Source organism: Jaculus jaculus, chromosome 1, assembly GCF_020740685.1.
Source record: "Jaculus jaculus isolate mJacJac1 chromosome 1, mJacJac1.mat.Y.cur, whole genome shotgun sequence".
Classification (NCBI taxonomy): domain Eukaryota; kingdom Metazoa; phylum Chordata; class Mammalia; order Rodentia; family Dipodidae; genus Jaculus; species Jaculus jaculus.
Window position 1 is genome coordinate 322,399,045 of NC_059102.1, and position 22,537 is coordinate 322,421,581.

The window sequence follows — 22,537 nt, forward strand, 5'->3', positions numbered from 1 at the left end:
ACAGAAAGGAGAACAGTGATTACTAAGGTGTGGGGACTGCCTGAGAAAAGGCAAGTGACGAATTTGTGGAGGGGAGATTTACATCTTAACACTTATAGTGGATTACCCAAGATTATACATACATTCATATCACTCTATAGAATTGGACGCTTACATTTCACTTTTTTTTTTACATCATTTACATTTTTTACATCAGTGTTTTAAAAGCCTCAACAAAAACGCTCTTGAATTTATAAACTTTCGTCAACAGAGGGCGCTCCGAGCCCATCAAACACGCCTTGGGGCCCCAGATACTTCGGGATGCACATCAGATCAACTCTGGGCTCATCAGTCTCTAGGGTGGATCACACGGCTCTCCGCTGCAGCCTCCCCCAATCTCCTTGAACACCCCACCTTTCCCACGGGGGGCTTCACGGGCTCGTCCATTTCACCTGGCCACATGCTGCTTTCCCGCTGATAAGCCGAGCGTAGCTAATGGCGACGAGATTTTCCGCCGCACCTAGGCTGAATACAGATGCGGCTGGAGCAGGCGTGAGCTGCCTGGAGGCGTACCTGTCCCCCTAAGGTCCTCTGCTGATATGATCGCTTTTAAATTGGAAGTAGGAATGTAATGGAAACTTCCACACTATTCTCGACATCTTCATTTTGACCTTCTTACCTCGCTTTGGTGGCTGTGAAATATTCCCAATGCAAGGAAGGGCTGCGGCGGGCGCGGGTAGGGAGGGGGCTGCGAGGGGAGAGGCAGCTGGAAGGTTCCCGGGGAAGGCAACATGGGGGGCGTTGCCCCAGGGTTTCAGTACCCCAATGTGGTCTCCTCCCCCTCCCCCGCCTCATCCATATCTCAGAAGTAAGACAGCGACAAGAAAGCCTGAAATGTCCTTTGCGCCCTCGCCTAGCCCCAGGCCGGTCCCCCCCCCCCCCCCCGTGCAGAGATGCCATTACATCACACGTGACCTCCGTGCGGGGCTGGTCCTCCAGGAGGCGTTTCGTGGGGGTGTTAATTAAAGGTCACAACAAAATAGACCTGCCGGCTCACCAGCAGAAATGTCCTCCCGGGAAATGAAAAATGACACCCTGGAGCAGCCACGTGTGGAGCCTGGCGAAAGCTGGCTTCCTGCGCTCCGGGGCGCTGCAATGGGATGGGGTGGGGGGCGGGGATGACACACGAGGCGACAGCTGAGTGCTCTGGGGACCCCCACAGGCTCCGGGCGCGGGAAGGACAGCGTGGAAGGTGGCGACGGGGACCGACTCCCCGGCGAGGAGAGGCCAAGGCCGGATCGTGCCACACCCCCTCTCCAGACCAGCGCGGTCCGCCCGGGCCGGTGCATGCGCGGCCAAGCCGTCAGTTTCTCCTGCCCCGCAGCTGCCCGCCGGGCCCGGGGGCTCACCTGTGCCAGTCCCGGGAGGGTTACCCATCACACACGCACACACACACACAAACACATAGGGCTTTCGACCTGAGGGCGGACAGGGGGACGGAGGCTCCAGATCCTCAGGCTGGTGGTCCGAGAGGGAAGCCTCCCCGGGCCGGTCTTGGGGTTGTGGTGGTGGTTAGGACAATTACAGAAAAGGTTTAGCCCGGCAGGTCTGGGAGAACAAAGGGTGGGGTGGGGAAGGACCCGGCCTGTCTGCGGACTTGTTTGTGACTCAATCCGCTTTATACGGCGTTTCAAAAGGCAGACCTGCCAGCCTCGCCAGGAAGAGAAAGAACTTGGGGGCGGAGAGGGGGGGGGGCGGGGTGGGGAGCCCGGCGTTTCCGTCCAGCCACGCTCGCCCGCGTTCCAGCCTCGCGCAGCGGTGTTGCATTAAGAGCCCCGGACCTCGGGCCCCTCGCCAGCAACTTCCCCGCCGGGAGCGAGATTTACGACCCCACCTCCCCACCCTCCCGCCCCGCCCCGCCTCGGCCTCGCTATGTCAGGCAGGAGCTCCGCACCATAAAATGGATCCCGGCCGGCACGGCGGCGGCCAGGCGGCGGCGGCGGGCTGCGAGGCGCAGCGGCCGCGCTTCCCGAGGCTCCGCGCCGCGTCCCGGCGCACACGCGCGCCCTGACCGCGGACGGCTCTCGGGCCGCGCGCGGCCGCCCCTGCTCGCTGCCCGCGCGCAACTGTCAGGAGGAACGGGCCGGCGCATATTGGCTCGGCGACACGCCGAGGCTCCTCCCCGAGTCTGGATCTTTATATTTTGGGAGAATTTCTTTGAACTCAGTGAGCGAGCTCTCGGTGAGGACGTTAAGTTCCCACTGCCGCCTGGAGAGGCCGGGGCTCCCCCCCCACCCCTCCAACATCCCACCAACCTTCTAGCTTGCCGCCGCCGCCGCCGTGCGCCCTAGTCGTACAGCTCCCGTCCCTCGTGCAGGACGGACAGACGGACCTGGCCGAGGAAAATGCCAGGGATTTGGATGTGACCGTGGGAAAGAAAAGAAAAAAAAAAAAGGTGGTGGTGGGAACGTGTGACTGGAGGAGCCAGAAGAGGATGAGGAGGGGAAGCGTTATCTAAGGAGAATAAGCCATCACTCCAACCCTTTCTGCAAATTGGTGCTATCACTTCTGGGGTCCATCTGCCTTTATTCTTCCCAACCCCCAATTAAGAGATCTTCACTCGTGGACCAGCCCCAACTACAGGAGGACTCCGGGTCGGCAGACCTTTTTGGATGTAACGTTGTTGGAACCTATAGACCCTCTCCTCTGGAAAAGCCACCATGAATTCCGTAGCCGGGAATAAAGAGAGGCTGGCGGTCTCCACCAGGGGCAAGAAATACGGGGTAAGTTGTGGCGGGCACCACGCCGAGATGCGTTCCCAGACCCATCTCGGCCGCGGTCCTCCGGTTCCCGGGGACAAGCGACCCCGGCGAGGCTGGCGGCGGGGTGCTCCGGGCGGCGCGGGCGCCCGTGCGGCGGGCGGGCCGGGCTGTGCGTGCACGGAGGCGGGTCTGCAGCTCGCATTGCTCCCGGAATTTCTTCAGTCCTCCGGTCCCTGCCTTCCTCCGCACCCTTAACTTTTGCAGTATTCCTGGACTCGTAGACAAGAGTTAAACCGAAGGGGGAGGGTTTCCCAGGAATTCTCTCCCGTTCCTCGGATCCTCATATCCCAGTGGAACCCCGAGATCCTTTCATATACTTGCAGGACCCAGAGGACTGTACCCCCCGAACGGATAACCACATACAAGTCGCAGTTCCCCTGGGGTAGGGTCTTGGCCGTGATCTTGTACCTGGGCGATTGGGGGGGTACCATATTAAAAAACGCGGGGTGTCCCTGCGGAAGCCGCTGAACCCCCACAAACCCTTCTCCGGACCGCTGGAGTCCTTGGGCGCGGGGTCACCGGGGGGGGGGGGAGGTGAGGTTGGGGGCGACCCAAGGACCATTCAGGAGATGATGTGGGGGGAGTTTGGCTGCCGGGCTTGGAGCGGGCGGTTCGGCGCCCCCAGCCCAGCCCCCTGACACCGCCGCGTCTACCCCGCAGGTGAACGAAGTCTGCTCGCCCACCAAGCCCGCGGCGCCCTTCTCGCCGGAAAGCTGGTACCGAAAGGCGTACGAAGAATCGCGCTCCGGGAGCCGGCCCACCCCCGAGGGCGCGGGGTCCGCTCTCGGCTCCTCGGGGACCCCATCCCCGGGCTCGGGCACGTCGTCGCCGAGCTCCTTCACGGGCTCCCCGGGGCCCGCCTCTCCCGGCATCGGCACCAGCTCGCCGGGCTCCCTGGGAGGTTCTCCCGGCTTCGGCACGGGATCCCCGGGCTCCGGCAGCGGCGGCGGCTCCTCCCCCGGCTCGGACCGCGGCGTCTGGTGCGAGAACTGCAACGCCCGCCTGGTGGAGCTGAAGAGGCAGGCTCTCAAGCTGCTCCTGCCGGGGCCCTTCCCGGGCAAGGTGAGCGGCGGCGCTGCGGGCCCACCCCCGGGCCTGGGGGCACCCTGGCGGCGCGCGGGAGCTGCTCCCCACCCTGGGAGGCGGGGATGGGGGGGTGGGGCGCTGGGAGACCTGAGCGCGGGCCACCTTGCACAAGGTCCCCAGCTCAGAGCTGGCTTGTGAGTGTGATGGAGCCAGGCCTCCTGGCCACAGGGGCTGCTGTCCCACCAATCGGATGGCAGGCTGCGCATTAGCTTTCCCTCTGCCATCCTCCATCAGCGTGCCAAAGGGGGCAGCAGCAGCAAGCAGACGTTTGGGAGTGCCCCCTTGCTGTTGCTGATTTGTAGTCCCTACCTTCTCAGGATCACACACTGGAAAGCCAGCCTTTGCTCCTTAATATTCCGTGTGTCTATGCGAGGAGGGTGAGAGATGGCTCGCTCTAGGAGCTGAGGCTATATGTCCTGGCCGGCTCCTTCCCGAGCTTATAATAAGCACACGGGTTCCTGCATAGCAACCCTGTCTGCGTGGTGTGACCGGCCCCCGGAGCCTCCAGAGTGCAACACAATGCAATTGTATTTGCACTGCTGGGTCCAAGAACTATCAAATGACAATATTTACTCTGACCCTTCAAAGGGTTTTTATCAGTGGTTAGAGAGAAATATCAAGGAAACCGGATTGCTGTGGAGATTTCTGACACTTTGTTCAATGGCATTTGCTGGTGTTGATTTCTGTGACTTTTGAAATGAAATATTGTGATTTCGCGCAGTGGAGTTTAGGAATGACTGCATCTGGTTGCCTCATCTGCTTATCTAAACACACACATTGATGCTTTTATATACAATGGTTCAATTAAATAGATGCTCACAGACTGTTGTACAATTTAAAATGGAAAAAAAATTGCTACCGGGAGAATTGGTTTTATGAATCCAGAATTTATCTCAAGAATAATTAACTCTGGGTTATTGTCAGTTTGCCATGTTTGCAAATCCATAATAAATCTGCCAGGACACCCCAAGGATAAATCTCACGGAATCTGAAAGCTTTTCTCACCCTTATGAGCTAGGCCTCTGATCTAACACCTATCTTCACTCATAAATTTATTTGCACTTTTGTTCATTCATCAATATTCATTGATTTCCTTCCCAGTTCAAAGTACTGTGTCAGACAGACACAGTATTAAATACATGCCCGGACAGACCTTGTCCACATAAAGCTTATATTCTAACGGAGGCAGTAGACACTAACCACAAATGCTCACTTCATAGATTATTCACCATTGTGTTCACAGCTCTGAAGAAAGGAGTACCACTGTGAGATTCCATAAGGGGACCAGGCTGCCTGATAAAGATGTGAGGGACTTTGGTTCTTATATGAGAACGTCTGCTATTTGGCAATCCTAAATAAGTGGTAGCTTACCAAATTATTTTAGAATATTCTTATGGGTCCATTCTCATAGGTTCTTTGTGGGGGTTTTTTTTTTTTTGAGAGATACTCTTGTACAAAAGTAAATAAACAGTCTCTTTCTGAAAAAGGGAAGAGGGGAAGGAACGTCTTACCCAGAGAAAAAATTGTTGAATCTTGAATGCACCTATCAGGATTTATGGGGTCAAGTGATGAACTGGGTTTTTGTTTTTGTTCAAGCCACCTGGAAAATTCATTTCACAGTGCTATAGAGGGTAGCCCAATAGATGTGCTGATATACTTTATGTGATGAAATAAATGTGACATTGGGAAATTGTGCTGTCAGACCGAGGTTATGGTGCTGGAAGCAGTATTGGCTGTGCCACGCCTCAGTGCTTGACTGATCCAGGGACATCTAGAGGAGAGCTGTCAGTCATGGGACCAGTCACTGGGGAACCACCTTAAGTGCACATGTGAATATCACAGAACCTCCATTGCCTGAGTTTATATGCGAAGAGACTCAGTGAAGACGTTAGGTATGAGGATGAGGCGGTGTGCAGGACTTAGCCAGGAACAAGGAAGCTTTGGAAGTTAGTTAGCTCACTGTTAGCAGACCAGATGTGGAACCTCCTCAGTTTTAACTGCCAATCTTATACCTGTCTTTGAAAATGATCACTTTAGGTGTGTCTATGCTAAAACATATGTCCTCTATTTAGACACCCCCTCCATCATGCCTTTAATGTTTGCTGCGTTTTGATTAAACAAGTGCTGTGTTCTCTGGGCGCCATGCACGGTGGTCCTTGTATGTTGGAGACAAGGCACTTCTCAGCACTGGGTTTCTGAGCAACCTGTGGACCTCAACAGCCCTCAGGCGCTGAAGGAGTTAAGTTTCAATAGAACAAGAGATGTCATTGTGACTCTAACATTGTAATTCCCTGTGGAGAGTATGAGTCTGGAAGATAAAGACGTGTTTTTGAGGGATAATTAGCAAAAATCATCTTTGTAATTCACTTAAGATGCTTAACTGCATTTGGGGAATATTTTCTCAAATAGAGTATTACATTCTCCTAGGTGGCATTACAAGTCTCCTACATAAGCGTTTAAAAATCAAAGGCTCGTAGTACACAGATGAACTCCTACTTCAGGATGGATTTGGTTTCAGTTCTGCTTTTTTTTTTTTAAAGCCACTAACTTATTTTGTGATGCTAGGAAGTCAGTTTTTCTGTCTACTTTTTGTAAGCATTTTATTGGCAGTTGCCATAAACATAGACAATATGCCATGATCATAATCCTCTCCCTCCACTCACTCCTTTTCCTCTCCCAAATCCCCCTCCGTTGACTCCTTCTTCTTTTCAATTAGTCTGCCTTCCATTTTGATGCCATTTTCCCTCCTATTGTGCACATCTTATGTAGGTAGTGTTAGCCACTGGGAGGTTAGGAATACCATGGCCACTTTGTATCTGGAGTACAATATTGTAAGCACTCCTCCCCTTCCTTTGGCTTACATTCTTTCCATCACCTCTTTTGCAATGGCTCCTAAACCTTGGAGAGTGTGACAGAGACTTCTCACTTAGTGCTGAACACTCCTCTGTCACTTCTTAGCACTTTGGGTGAGTTTTGAGTCATCTCAGAGGTCACTGCTATCTGAAAAGAGAAGCTTCTTAAACCAAAAGCGAGAGTAGCATTAATATATAGGCATATGCATAAGTATTTGGAGGCCAGTGTGGTATGTATAATATATGCATTTAACCAGACAATAGTAACTCCCTCCCCACCCCCTGCCAACCTAGGGCTTATAACCTCCCCAGTCGTAGGCTTTTGATTAGGTTTTCGGTACCAGGGAGGAGTTCCTGCCCCTGGATCAGTCCTGAAGTTCAATCAGAGAGCAATTGGTTTTCCTCATAACAAACATGCCACCATTGTACCAGTTGGTACAATTGGACTCGCTGGTCAGCTATAAAGTTGCAAGGTTCCTGTCTATTTTTAATTTTCTCATTAATACACTAATTAAAAAAATACAAATCAAATTATTGGACTGTCACCAGACTAATATAAGGTAAGTTGTAACAAGTACTTCCATTCTCCAGAGAAAGAAGAAGGGTTGACATTCATTCAACAGATACTATTCTTGAGGTTTATGTTTCATAGAATTTAGAATATTGTTAAAAACGTTGCCCACATTCAGGGTCTGATTTTTTGTTTGTTTGTTTTTGAGGTAGGGTCTCGCTCTAACCAGGCTGACCTGGAATTCACTATGTAGTCTCAGGGTGGCCTCGAACTCACTGCAGTCCTCTTACCTCTGCCTCCCGAGTGCTGGGATTAAAGGCGTGCGCCACCACGCCTGGCTCCAGGTTCTGATTTTATTAGTACACTTCCCAAATACCAGCCATGTGGGTTGCCTCACTCTGCTCAGTTTCAGGCATCAAGCCTGGTTGAGTTCTCTTTTGTTTATCTCTGGGACGGTTGGGTAAGGAAAGGAGATGGTTCACTGGACAGGTCCTGTAGCATCTGGTTGGTCTCAAGATTAAGGATCAGTTTTGGTGGCCCAAGAGTTACTTCTCAATCTTGGGCATTCTCAGGGGTCATGCGGCCACAGGACAGGACTTCATGGTGGACAGTGATATGACCTGGATGTAAATGGGTAACTGAGTGAATGATGATGGTGTTGACTGAGGCAGGGACTTAGATGGAGCTCAGAGAGAATGACAATAGGGTTGGTTTTCTATGGATGGAATTAGGGGTTTCCTGGAGAAAGAATAGAGAATAGAAGTGGATCTAGTCATGAAAACGTTTGTTGGAGATGGGGAGATGGGTCAGTGTGTAAGAGCACTTGCTGTGTAAGCATGAGGGCCCAAGTTCAATTGCCAGCACTCATGTCAAAGACAAAACAAAGACATAGGCATGGCTCACATGGTTGTAATTCTAGTGCTGAGGTGGGTGGAAATGGTAGAATTGCTGGGGTTCACTGGCCAGTCAGTCTCTCTCTCAGAAAACAAAAACAGTAGGTTCAGGTTAAAAGTTCTTGCAAGGCCTGATGACCAGGGTTTGATTCCTCACTACCCACAAAAAAGCACATGGAGTTCATGTAGTATCAGGAGGCTCTGGCATGTCCACTCTCTCTCAATCTCTCTCTGTCTCTCTTTAAAAAATAGAAGACTCAGGGCTGGAGAGATGGCTTAGTGGTTAAGGCGCTTGCCTGCAAAGCCAAAGGACCTCAGTTTGATTCCCCAATACCCATGGAAGCCAGATGCACAAGGTGACACATGCCTCTGGGTTTGTTTGCAATGGCTGGAAGCCCTGGAGTGCCCATTCTCTCTCTCACTCTCACTGTGCCTCTTTCCCTCTCTCAAATAAATAAATAAAAATTTTAAAAAATAGTGAAAAAGAGATGATTCAGATGACATAAAAATAGCAGAGAGACTAGTTGGAAAAAGGAAGGGATTCAGTGGAGGGGGGACTTGGGAGGGGAAAAGGGAGGGTGTGGGAGGGGATTCTGATCATTGTATATTGTCTGTATGTATAGAGGTTGTCAATAAAAAGGTGAGGAAAAAACCAGCAGAATCAGGCTCTGTAGAGACTCTGTCCCAGGGAAATAAGGTGTAAGAGAGGTACAGGCGGACACAATGCTTCCTGTGGCCTCCGCACATGTGCACATGAAGCATACATATGTATACACATGCATATACAAACCATACATAGCACACGCAAACACACACACACACACACACACACACACACACTTTATGACTGCTATTTCAATACTCTGGAATGTAGAAGTGGCAACTCTGAATTCTAAATTCATCCTCTCCAACAGCAACTTACCTGGGCAATAGATTTGTGCCTAGTGGCAGATTATAAAGCATTCCAATTGACTTTTATTACCTCAGTCAATGGGAAAGTGCTTACTCGGTTTCTCTCATTTCTCTTTTAGTGCTGGTAAGTGGAAGTGGTCAGATAAAACAAAAGAGTGAGGTTGTGTAAAAGTGTTAGGATTGTAAGCAAGGAGTGTCCTTTTACCCATTATAGTGTTTTGCTGTGTAAATATAAAACTATTTCATATCCAGTGGTGAGTGTGCCTTTCTTGTTTTATAGACAGCCAAGGCACCAAGCCAGAAATAGAGGCCAAGGAACGAATCTCTCTTTCTGAGCTAACCTAGATCATTCAGATATCTGTGACAGAACTTTTGAATTGACTGTGTAAGGCTTACGAAACATCAGCCCAAAGGAAATCCCTGGAGTAAGCAGGAATGCTCCAGGTAGACAAAAGGTTATCAGACATCTGTTCATTTCCATATCAATAAAAGAAAATCTTCTTTTATGTAAAAGAAAGGTCCAGAACTGTGTTCCTATCTGATTTTTTTTCTCAGCCACATATTCTGAGTGCATTTATGCCCCAGAAATATCAGCAAGATTAGCCAGACATCCTGAGAAGGGTGGCCAGGAATCACAGAGATGAAAGAAAGGAATGTGTGGTAGGGGTTAAAAACACCAAACGTGGGCTCTAAATAGCCAGAGACCAAGGAAGTCTAGACTTCGGGAGATATAAATACATATTTCTGTATTTTTCCAGCTCCAAAAGAAGGGTATGAGAAACAACTCTATTCAAAAGTCACCCCCCCAAAACCATTATAAAACACTTTATAGATAAAATAGACTTTGCTTCTTAAGTATTTATTACTTTTGAGGGAATTCTAGTTGAAATCTCCTTCTAAGAACACTTAGCTATTTTCAGAAAGTGTCATTAGAATCCCTTTCATTTTGGAAGTATTTTTTTAAAGGTGCAGCTGACAGATATCATCAGTAATGAAACAATCTTGCAGCATTTATCATTGGAAATTTCTGAACCATCTTCAGCACTTACTTTTTTAAAAAAGTTCTCATTAGAGATATGAGAGGAGCCATCTCTTCTTCAGGGTTTATCAAGCGATGGAAAAAGACATTTCATTCCACCAGACTTCTAATTGTGGAGACAACACAGTCAGTGTTTTTGGTAGTGACTTAATTCAATTTGCAAAACTCTATGCCCTGCAGTTATTTCTTCCACATTTTGTATAGACAGGATTATTGCATTTGAAATGTGATTTTCACATGGTGAGGCTGATAGTTTGTCAGTGTTTGGAATGATTAAGTCCATTAAAACTGAGGTCTCATCAGTTAGTTGCTCTCTGACATCAAAGCATGTACCGTGCCATTCACTAGCTGAGAACATGATGGTAGTAATGAGGATGACAGCCAGTGGCTAATGGTTCTTGTTCATAAAGTGCCAACCATCGTGCCAAGACAGACAGACAGACAGACACACACACGCACACACACACAATCTTATATAGAAAAATAAAGATGGGTCTGGAGAGATGGATTCGCAGTTAAGGCATTTGCTTGCAAAGCCCAAGGACCCAGGTTTGATTCCCCAGGACCCATGTAAGCCAGATGCACAAGGTGGCACATGCGTCTGAAGTTCATTTACAATGGCTAGAGTCCCTGACACACCCATTCTCTCTCTGTCTCTCTCTTCCTCTCTCTATTAAATAAATAAACTCTTTTAAATAAAGAAAATTAAAGATGAACATGATTTCTGTTTTTCTTCTTAAAAAGTTTTTATTTATTTATTTATTAGAGAGAGAGGGAGAGAGAGAGAGAGAGAATGGGCGCACCAGAGCCTCCAGCCATTGCAAATGAACTCCAGACGCATGCGCCCCCTTGTGCATCTGGCTTATGTGGGTCCTGGGCAATCGAGCCTGGGTCATTTGGTTTTGCAGGCAAGTGCCTAAACCGCTAAGCCATCCCTCCAGCCTTATTTCTTTATCTTGGATAAATTGCAGGTGCTTAATGTGATTATAAGGGTCACAAAAAGAATGAAAAGCTGAGAAACCTGAGCTCCCTTTCCCTCCAAAGCCCTTCAACGTCACTATGGGAATGAATAAAAGAGAGACCCCTGCTTGAGAGTATTATAATTATTTGGGCTCACTTCCTTCATCTTTGGGGCGTGGGATGATGGAAATATGCAAGTTTGTCAAGATTCTGAGTAACTGTTCGTTTGAAATGGGGAACTGGAAGAACAGTTTGTTGGAGAAGGAACCTCCTTGGTTCGGTATCCACTCTGTGAAGTACCTTCTATCCTTTCTGAACAGAAGGGCCTGCAGCAGCCCTTTGCTGACCCACGAGGAAAGTTCTGAAGCTGGACACGCAGGGGCCGACCAGTGGACTAGCAGCTTTCCCTGCTCTTTTGTCCTCCGAGGATTGTTGGCTGGTTTCTGTTTTCAGGAATGCAGAGCAAGTGTCCTCCCTGCCATGTCCACACCACCTTTTCTTTCCTGGATGTTTTTCTGGCAAAGCCTCATGGTGGTGAATGGATGCCCAGTTTCCTTTCTCACTTCCGTGCACCCATCTGGGCGACAGCATCTTCACGTATGCTCACAGAGGTGCCAAAAGACTAGGCTACATCTGTGTTTCTAAATTACTTTTGGATTATTTATCAAAATATCAGGTCAGTTTGTATCTACCATCCTGCTGGCTGTTGCCTTTGGACCTGCTCCAGAACCATCTCAGAAAATTGGCTTTTGAATCCAGTGTAGAAAAGTGTCTGCCTGCCATTTACATGCAGGAGTCCTCATGTATTTCCTTCCTTAATTAATTAATTCTCTCTCTCTCTTTCTCTCTCTCTCTCTCTCTCTGTGTTAAATAGGGTCTCATTTAGCTTACTGGTTTTGAATTCTTTTAAGTAGCAGAGGGTGACCTTGAACTTCTGATCCTCCTGCCTCTACCTCCCAAGTGCATATAGATTTATATAGTATCCTTTTTACTAGTTAGGTCTCTGATGCCCTGGAATACTGGGTATATGATGAAAGGTATAGACCAGTTTTATCTTTTTGCTAAACATTTATTCTGTTGTCCCCAAATCTTTTATTAACATATTCATTCTCCCCCAACCCCCAGTTTAAGCTGCCAGCCAGTATTATCATAAGCCAAGTCTTCCATTGAACTTGGGTTTATTCCTGGATCTTCTGCTTTGTGATTTCTGTTTCATCATATTGATTCTTTGCAGCATATCTGACTGTTTGGTAGGCCTTGGGTTCTCTCCCCCAAGCAATGTATTTCCTTTCTAAGAGTTTCCTGGTTATTTTTCCTGATCAGTTTCCCATATTATCAAACTCTACTAATGTATTCATTGATAATTTTTGGGAGGAGGCTTTTTGAGATAGGGTCTCACTCTAGCTCAGGCTGACCTGGAATGCATTATGCAGTCTCAGGGTGGCCTCGAACTCAAGGTGATCCTCCTACCTCTGCCTCCTGAGTGTTGGGATTAAAGACGTGCACCACCACGCCTGGCTTTCCATTGGTCTTTTAAAAATTGGTACTTGAGTTTTTAAAATCTCCAAATAGAGATATCATTACTCTTTTCCTTTGCTGTTTTTATGTCTCTAATTGTTCTCTCCATTGGTTATTACTTCTCATACAGTGATACATAGTGGGATATAATGTGTGTGTGTGTATGTATGTATGTGTGTGTGTATATATATATATATATTTATATATATATATTTATATTTATATGAATTCTATCCATAGATATATAGATATTTAGATAGATAGATAGATAGATAGATAGATAGGGAGGTTTTCCTAACAACTATAATTTTGATATCTGGACTCAGGTGTATAGTTTTACAAGTTAAGCAAGTATTAATCAATTTTTCTATCTAATGTTTTAAAAAATCAGAAATGAATGTTTTTCTAATAAGTATGTTTAGTATTTAGGGAGATAATTATGTGATTTCCTCCTTAAATCTATTAATATTGAAAAATGTTATCATTTATTTCCTAATAGTAAACCATCCTTGCATTCCTATAACAAACTGCTAGATGCAGTTTAATAACATTTTATTTATTATTTGCAGAGGTTTGAATGTGAATGTATGTTTCCTCATAGTCTCAAGGATTTTTTTTTCTTTTCTTTTTTTCGAGGTAGGGTCTCACTCTGGATCAGGCTGGCCTGGAATTAGCTATGTCGTCTCAGGGTGGCCTTGAACTCTTGGCAATCCTCCTACCTCTGCCTCCCAAGTGCTGGGATTAAAGGCTTACACCACCATGCCCGGCAAGGATTTTTAATTAAGGTTAAGCTTCCTACTTAAATCTCTAGCAGCCTGCTGGGGAAGCATCACTGGGAGTGGATCTTGTAGTCTAGCCCTAAGGTACGTAAAGCACTGGTTTGACCTCTGACTGTTCATGTTTGCTGGCTGTTGGTAGTGTCTTTTGGCTATGGATCTGTGGAAGTGAGCCAGCTTTTTCTGCCCTGATGGAACTTTCCCTTAATCTGTAAGCCTGAAATAAACCTTTTCCTCCCATAAGCTACTTCTGGTCAAGTGTTTGTCCCATCAGTGAGAAAGTAACTGCAATTATATTCATATGCTATTAAGAATTTTCTGATTTTCTTTTTAAAATCTTTTTTCTTTTTTATTTTATTTTTTCTCAATTTTCATTAACATTTTCCATGATTATAAAAAATATCCCAAGGTAATACCCTCCCTCCCCCTACTTTCCGCTTTGAAATTCCATTCTCCATCATATCCCCTCCCCATCTCAATCAGTCTCTCTTTTGTTTTGATGTCATGATCTTTTCCTCCTCTTATGATGGTCTTGTGTAGGTAGTGTCAGTCATTATGAGGTCATGGATATCCAGGCCATTTTATGTCTGGAGGGTACACATTGTAAGGAGTCCTGCCCTTCCTTTGGCTCTTACATTCTTTCTGCCACCTCTTCCGCATTAGACCCTGAGCCTTGGAAGGTGTGATTGAGATGTTACTCAGTACTCCAGTCACTTCTTTCCAGCACTATGATACCTTCTGAGTCGTCCCAAGGTCACTGCTATCTGAAAAGAGAAGATTCTCTACCCAAAGTGAGAGTAGCATTAATATAAGGATATGAATATTAAGAGAAGTACTTACTGGAAAGTTTGATAAGCATAGTATATACATTTATCCAGACCTCAGCAGTTGTTACATCCATAGGGCTCATGACTACCAGTTTTAAGTTTTCAGTCTCAGATGTGATTTCCTTCCCATGGAGCGGGCCTCCAGTCCAGTTGGAGGGCATGATAGTTGTGCCACCATTATAGTTGTGCCATTATTGCACCTGTTGGCTCATCTGGGCTGGCCGGCCAAATATAAGGCTTGAAGTGTCCACTGTTAAGTATCTTCACTGGCAGTATCTCTTTCTCCCATTGAACTGTGTGTAGAATGGCTTTTTCTAGCTTTCTGTCAGCTGGTCTACATGGAGGAGGTTATCAGCTCAGTTCCAGCAGGATTTCTCAGTGGCTTTGCAACCCAAGTTTTCAGCAACAGGGTCTTACCACCTATTCCTGGTAGGAAACCAAGGGCCTCGGCAATGCCCTATAATATTTTGGGGGCATCAGGGACCTCCCTGGCCAACAACTCACTGGAAGGTATCCCATCCCTGCATTTTCTGATTTTCATTCATGTGCCAGCTATAGTATTATGGGCATATTATAAACCAAAATATGAAAGAGATGAAAATTCTGCCTTAGGTCAAATCACAGTCTATTATTAGAGATAAACACTGCAGGAGTCACAGTGGAACACAGTGCACCAGATGCACAAGGTGGTGCATACATCTGGAGTCTATCTTCAGTGGCTAGAGGCCCTGGTGTGCCCATTTTCTCTTTCTATCTCTCTCTTTTCCCCTCCTTCCCTCTCTCTCAAATAAAAAGAAAATAAATAAAATATATTTTTAAAAAGCTGGAATTGGGTTGCGCAGGTTGCCAAGGAGAGAGGGTGGTAGAGAACATGGCTTTGGAAGCATGAGGTTACTCATGCATGATTTGTGTGCAAGTGAGTGACAGGCTGTGGAAGTATCAGGGAGGGATGGAGAGCCCTGAAGGCAAAAGAGTCTGGCCTCTCTCTCTCTCTCTCTCTCTCTCTCTTTCTGCAGGCTGTGGGCAGTCACTGGAGGATTTCTGGAGGGAACTGAAATGTCAGAGAGAAGATGGATGGGAAAGGGGTGTCCTGATGTCTCATTAGGATGCCCTCATGGTGGGCTCCCGTGAAATCATGTAGGAGGAATTAAAGTGGCAGCAATAGGAATGAAATACCAGCTTAGACCTGATAGATACTGTGTATAGTCAGTCCATGAGCTATGGCTCTTGAGCTCTGGGGCATGAGAGAGTGTAAGCATTCTCCTAGACTTCTGGCTAGGACACATGTGACTAAGGTTGCCCATTACTTGGAGACTTTAGGCAGAGAGATGGTTCTGCTACTCTGGGTCAGGTTTTCTAGAATTGCTATGCTTAACAAACCTGGGTTGGGATCTCCATAGCTTGAGGTACAGTGGTCCTGCAGACTCAGATGGGGCTTTAGAGTGTATTCAGAAATGAGGACATTGACTAGGGTGATATCACTGTGAAGCAAGTGGTGGAATTCATAGATGGTATGAGCTTCCCACATAGGTGGGGTGGGGACAGTAGCCATTAGAGAATGAAGCAGAAGCATTGGCTTTGAAGGGACAAGCAGCCCGAATGATCAATAAGACAGATCAAGAAGGAGAGGTCAGAAAAGGGGGAGGTTAAAACATGTAGGATGGGGCCAAGGAGATGACTCAGCAGTTAACAGCAGTTAAAGACACTTATTTGTCAAGTCTGACAGCCCAGATTCGATTCCCTAGTACCCACTTAGCCATATGCACAATGTGGCACATGGATCTGGAGTATGTAGTGGCAAGAGGTCCTGGCTTGCCTATTTTCTCTCTGTCTCTGCTTGCAAATAAATAAATAAAACTTTTTTAAGTGGGGTAGACTGAGGAAACAGCTGAGTAGTTAGAATGCCTGTTGCTTAAGTTTATGAGGGACTTGAGCTGGAGACCACCAAGTTTAACTCCTAAGAACCCAAATGTAGAACTGGGTATGGCCACACCCTTCTGAAACTACAGCCTGAATGGGGTAGAGACTGGAGGGTTGCTGGGCTCACTTATGAACTGCAGCTCTAGGTTGAGAAGAGTCCCTGTCTCAAGGAACTATGTGGATAAGTGATGAGGAGGACACCCCAACATTCTTCTCTGCTCTTTAGCCTCTGCACACACATTCACGGGATGTGTGCATCTGCACACATACCACACATCACACACACACATGCACACAAAGATATATACATACACACACATATATTATATGTAGGATGAGGAGCGCATGGTATCATAGGGACCAATGAGAACATGAGTTTTAGGGGCAAGGGTGGATATAGGTGTGGCACCTTGGAAGTATCAAAGAGGCAAGGACTCAAGTGTCCACTTGTTTGAATGTGAGATGTCCCCCATAGTCTCATGTGTTTTGAGTTCTTGATGCCCAGCTAGTGGCCCATTTGGGAAAGTGGTTGAGCCTCTGGGAGGTGGAGCCTTGCTGGAGTTGATGTGTTGCTGTGGACAGACCTTGGGATTTATCAGTCCAGTCCCACTGGGTGTAGCCAGCTCACTGTTGCTGCCATCTCCCAGCTGATGTGACAAGATGTGGTGCCCAGCCTCTGCTCTGCCATGGTTTCCTTGCCATGATAATACTTCCCCTCAAGACTAGAAGCCGATAAACCGTTTCCTTCCATAAGCTGCTCTGGTCAGGTGTGTTTTGCAATTCTGCTGTGTCCCAGCAATGAGAAGGTAACAGCTACCCCGCTGTTAGGAGAGTCTTGCCAAGGCTCCTAACTTGAAGAGTTGCTGCCGTCCTGGAGAAAAGCAGCTGATGACGACGAGTGAGAGCTGAGGACATCCGAGGCAGCACTGGAGCTGTGGAGGACTCGGACGGGTTATGAGTGGTCCATTTGCTCATGTGCTTATTACCTTAAAGTGAAGGTATGGGGTTAATTGATCTGGGTGTAAAACCAGGCTCCATCACTTACTTGTGACCTGGGTCAAGCCACTTGGCAAGTCTGAACTTGATTGTTCTCACCTGTCCAATGGTCTAGTGATAGGGGCCCACCAGGGTGGTTGTGAGGATTGATTGAAATTATGAGGGCATATGGAACTATCATCTTGTGTTATTCCAAGAAGAGTCCAATTAAAGGAAAGCCTCCTTCCCTCCTTCCCTTCTTCCATCCCACCTTCCTAACTCCTCTCCATTCTCTTTCCCTTCCTCCCTAGCCGTCTGGCATCAAAATGAATTAAAGAGAAAAAGTCAGAGGAAATGAAGCCATTGAGCTCTTCCATTTCCCGTTTCTTCCTCTCCAAGTCAACAAAGCCTCTCCCGCTCACTCACTCATCCGCAGGTAGCTTCACAGAACATTCCAGAGCCCCCAGAGCGTGTGCCTGGCTGCTCCTTTTAGCTGAGTTTCCACGAATATGAATTGGGAGTCTTTGTCACAGATAGCAATCCCTTCCCTAAGAGCACCCCACCCAGTGCCCCCCACCCCAGGGAGGACTGCAGCCCTGGCAGTTGGCATTTGGGGCCCTGGGGGTTGAAGGAGAGCAGATTGCCCCAGTGACCGCGTGCCAAGGGCAGTCCTCAGCGCACCGGGAATCAGGCTCCTCTGCCTTCCAATCGCAGTTTTGCTTTGCTGTTTCTGTCCCATCGATTCCGGCCAGATGCTCTGAAGACGTCTGGGAGTAGAGGAACCCCTTCTTCCCCTGGCAGCATGTTCTGCGCGTGCGGCTGTGAGTGGAGGGAGTGCTTGTGCGCACTGATATAAGGAAGGTGTGCTCTCAATGCTGCCACACAGGTTTGCAGATTGGAAGGCCCAGGCGGCTGGGCAAGTTCTTCTCATAGGCGGAATGATTATCTGAGGAATCTTAAGTGTCTTGGACTAGGTTACAGCCCAGGGGCTATTTTTATTCATCATCCTCCCCGCCTTCCCTTACTGATTTAATGCTGGTGCTGACCCCAAAAAGTTCTGGGAAATCATTTTAGTTCTCCACATAGCACATCTCTTAAATATTTGATAAGTTCCTACACACAAAAGTTCCATCTTTAATTTTTTTTAGAAATATTTTTATTTATTTATTTAATTGAGAGGTGGAGGGGGAAGAGGCAGAGAGAAAGAGAATGGGCACATCAGGGCCTCCAGCCACTGCAAACGAGCTCCAAACACATGCGCCCCCTTGTGTGTCTGGTGTTATGTGGGTTCTGGGGAATCGAACTGGGGTCCTTAGGCTTCACAGGCAAATGCCTTAACTGCTAAACCATTTCCCCAGACCCTTTAATTTTTTTTTTTGTTGTTTGTTTGAAAGCATGGAATGCCAATAACAAGTTGAAATCTGCTTTTCCATCCTGGGGGTGACAAGTGTAGATTTTAATGATTCTGGCATCTCATCTGAGTGATGTCTAGAATTTATAATTGCTTAATTGAGGATTCTTTTTTGAAGATAACATAGGATCTAAAACTGTTTGAGTTTTTTGTTTTTTGTTTTTTTTTTTGGTGTAATTCTGATTTTTAATTAGCAGTGATGAGCAGCTATGCCTTCCTGAGGAACGCTGTCACTTATTTATCCTGGTTGCTTTGTTAGAGGTCTAATCTAACGTCTCTACCGGATACCCTGGTAGCCTCGTGCCTTGATGAGAGTCTAATGTTCTAACTGATGAGAAGAGCAATGACCAGGACTTGGGCACTTTAACCAGAAGGTTATGTGAAACAAATAAACAGTCAAGTTCAGGCAAACAACACCAATCACCTCGTTTAAGAGAAACAGTGCTCTGTCCCAGTTGTGTCTTTCCGCAGAGGGAGGTCTCTGGTCTGGCCTGTGTCCTACCCCATGGCTGGAAGTGGAGCATTACTGGTGCTTGCCTGGGGTTAGGGGACAGATGAGGGCAGATGGGAAAGGGATGGAGTAAGTAAGTAAGGTAGAGAGGAGGAGAGGAAGGAAGGAAGGATATGAGAGAGGGAGAGAGAAGCAAAGAAACAACAACAAAATGAATTGGTTGGCATAAGTATCAGAAGTTGGCTTCAATCCTGATTCTTAGGTGAGAAAGTGCTGTCCTGAGCTCCGGAAACAGAGGTGCATTCTGGTCTCCAGCATAATTAGCATTGTTCTTGGGAAATTCAACCAGCCCGTGCTCCTTCCCTTTCACCTCCCCTTCCCTCCTCTCCTCTCCTCTCCTCTCCTCTCCTCTCCTCTCCTCTCCTCTCCTCTCCTCTCCTCTCCTCTCCTCTCCTCTCCTCTCCTCTCCTCTCCTCTCCTCTCCTCTCCTCTCCTCTCCTCCCCTCCCCTCCCCTCCCCTCCCCTCCCCTCCCCTCCCCTTCTCTCCCCTCCCCTTCTCTCCCCTCCCCTTCTCTCCCCTCCCCTCCCCTCCCCTCCCCTCCCCTCCCCTTCTCTCCCCTCCCCTCCCCTCCCCTTCTCTCCCCTCCCCTCCCCTCCCCTCCTCTCCCCTCCTCTTTTTAGCTGGTGCTGGGTATCCAGTCCAGTGCCTCCTACAGCCAGGCGTATATCTCCTGTAGGCTGGGAGGAGAATGAGCATTAGCCTCCTATCTCCTCACAAGTCTCTGGGAAGCTGGAAAGAGGTCCTCAAATTTTGTGGAGCCCCTTTCTTGTCTCTCACATTCCATAGACACGTGCTTGACAAAGTACTTGACACGGCTGGGTGAGAACCCACTGCTGTTTAATGGATTGCTATATGGAGGGACATCTACTCAGACGAGGTTCAGGTGTCGCCGTCATACATGGGCTGACAAAGGTCTTCTGTTTCTTTCTTTGGTGCTGGGCCGGAGCTCAGGGCCTCCTGTATGCTAAGTACATTCTCTACCATTGGGCCCCTTCCTTCTATTATTTTTTAAACTTTTCTTTGACAATCTGTATTCATGCACACAATGTATGCCTGATCATAATTTCCACCTACCAGTCTCTTGAGTACCCCTCACCTATATCTCCTCCACTGAACCCCTTCTTTCCAATTAGCCCCCTCTTCTATTTTGATCCCATATCATGCAGGGTTTTTTAAAAATATCTTTAACTTTTTTTTTCATGAGAGAGAGAGAGGGAGGGAGGGAGGGAGAGAGGGAGTGAGCCAGGGCCTCAGCCATTGCAATTAAACACCAGATGCTTGTGCCACCTAGTGGGCATGGGTGACCTTGTACTTGCCTCACCCTTGTGCATCTGGCTAAAGTGGGATCTGGAGAGTTGAACGTGTGTTCCTAGGCTTTGCAGGCAAGCACCTTAACTGTTAAGCCATCTCTCCAGCCCTTATGCAGGGTTTAAAAAATATATATATATATACATACACACATATACATATACATATATATATATAATTTTCAAGGAGAAAGAGAGAGAGAATTAATAGGGGTGTACCAGTGCATCTAGTCACTGCAAACAAACTGCAGATGCCTGTACCACTCTGTGCATCTGGCTTTATATGGGTACTGGGGATTTGAACCTGGGTCATTAGGCATTGCAGGCAAGCACCTTAACCACCGAGCAATCTCTCCAGCCCCTTATTCAGGGCTTTTGCCTGTTTGTTTGACACAGGGTAGCTATGTAGCACTGGCTGGAATGGGCCTTGCTATGTAGACCAGGCTGGCTTAGAACTTGAACAGTCTTCCTGCCCTTGCTTCCCAAGTGCCGTGCACCTCTGGGTCGTAGCCCTCCTGTGTTTTAAAGAAACGATTTGCTGCACTGTCTTCTCTGCTCATGTGCAGAAGTGAATGTAAACAAAAAGACAGTGGATTTTAAGAGATCAATTTGGTAAAGAGTTTGAAGAAGACCATGATTTTAGGAGTTGGAAAGGGTTGCTTATGGTTTACATTTTATATTAAAACATTTGTTATGTTGATTAGGATTTAGAAAGAAATTGGGAAGGCTTTTTAATGACTTTTATTAGCATATGTTAATTATACATAATAATGGGTTTCATTGTTACGACATTTTTATTATACATGTGTATGTTGTATTCACCCCTCCCCAGTGCCCTTACCTGTTCCCTTCCCACTCCTCCTAAACTCCTTCTTCTTACCCACCTGGTCCCTTCTACTTTCATGTCTCCACGTCTCTTTCTCTCTTCCTCCCTTCCCTTCCTTTCTTTCCTCCCTCCTCCTTCTTTTCCTTCCATCATTCTTTCTATCTTTTTAAAAAGTAGATATTTTATTTAGTTATTAGAGAGAGGAAGAGGCTTATAGAGAGAAGGGTTGCACCAGGGCCTCCAGCCACTGCAAGCAAACTCCAGATGCGTGTACTACCTTGTGCGCCTGGCTCACATGGGTCCTGGGGAACTGAACCTGGGCCCTTAGACTTTGCAGGCAAGTGCCTTAACCACTAAGCTATCTCTCCAGTCTCCTTCTTTCCTTCCTTCCTCCCTTCCTTCCTTCCTTCCTTCCTTCCTTCCTTCCTTCCTTCCTTCCTTCCTCCTTCCCTCCTTCATCTTCCCTTCCTCTCTCCCTTCCTCCCTCCTTCCTTCCCTCCTCCCTCTCTCCTTTCCTTCCTGCAATCCAGGAAAAAAAATAAAATGCCAAGACGCCAAACATTGTGTTCACTAATAAACTAAAAAGCAGAGCTTCTCTTCAAAACCTTTTACCCAGCACTTTTACCCACTTTGATTTTTTCCTCCTTTTGTTTGCATTTTCGAGTGTCTAGATATTCCATTATTGTTTAGACCAATATTTACATATCCCATGCCTGCGGCCTGTGCTGGAGGCTCCTGTAGCCTTTGTTGCTGTGATCTGGGGAAGCGTAGGGCAGCTGGCTGCCTGTTAGGTCGACAGGTCCCTTCAGTTTATTATGGATTTTCTCCTCCTCCTCTATCACCAGCCCAGGACACTTCTTTAAACTATCTGTTTCCTGGGGGATGTTTCCAGAACTCTCATTTCAAATATAACACTCTGTGTTTTCATCTAAACACAGTTCAGGGAGTACAGATATTAAAAGCTTCATTTGGCTTTTACTAGCCCGGAGTGCATTGAGACTTTGGAGTCAGTGGAGTTAAGACCAGGCACAGAGACAGAGCTGTGGGAGCTACACGACCATCACGTGTCATTCCTCGTCTCCCTGACATTCTCTGCACATCCATGAATAGAGCAGCTACAGAGAATTGGGGAGCCAGACCCCCAACTCCGAGCTTTGGCCTGTGCACAATAAACCTTCCACATAGTCTATGTTGATTTTGTCCTTAGACATTCTGCCTTGCTTTGCTCCACTTGTTTTCTGCCTCTGAATTTATTAATGCAGTGAGGTCTCAAATTTCCAAGGGGGGCTTTTTTAACAAGCTGTGGGGTGTGTGTGTGTGTGTGTGTGCGTGTGTGCGCATGCGTGCACTTTCCAGCGCCCTGGAGCCTACAAGTTGGCGACTTGGTGGACATCCTGTCTCAGGTTGCAGA

At 47.3% G+C, this 22,537-nt stretch overlaps 1 protein-coding gene across 1 annotated transcript in view; it reads left to right on the plus strand.

Annotated features, from left to right (window-relative positions):
• Nucleotides 1-2,123: 2,123 nt before the first annotated feature.
• Kif26b (kinesin family member 26B) overlaps nt 2,124-22,537 on the plus strand; it is a 541,264-nt gene continuing 520,850 nt past the window's right edge. The window contains exons 1-2 of the mRNA XM_045152420.1: nt 2,124-2,762; nt 3,462-3,863. Of these exons, the coding sequence (XP_045008355.1) occupies nt 2,700-2,762; nt 3,462-3,863 (465 nt within the window). The 5' untranslated portion in view covers nt 2,124-2,699. The remainder of the gene's footprint in view (nt 2,763-3,461; nt 3,864-22,537) is intronic.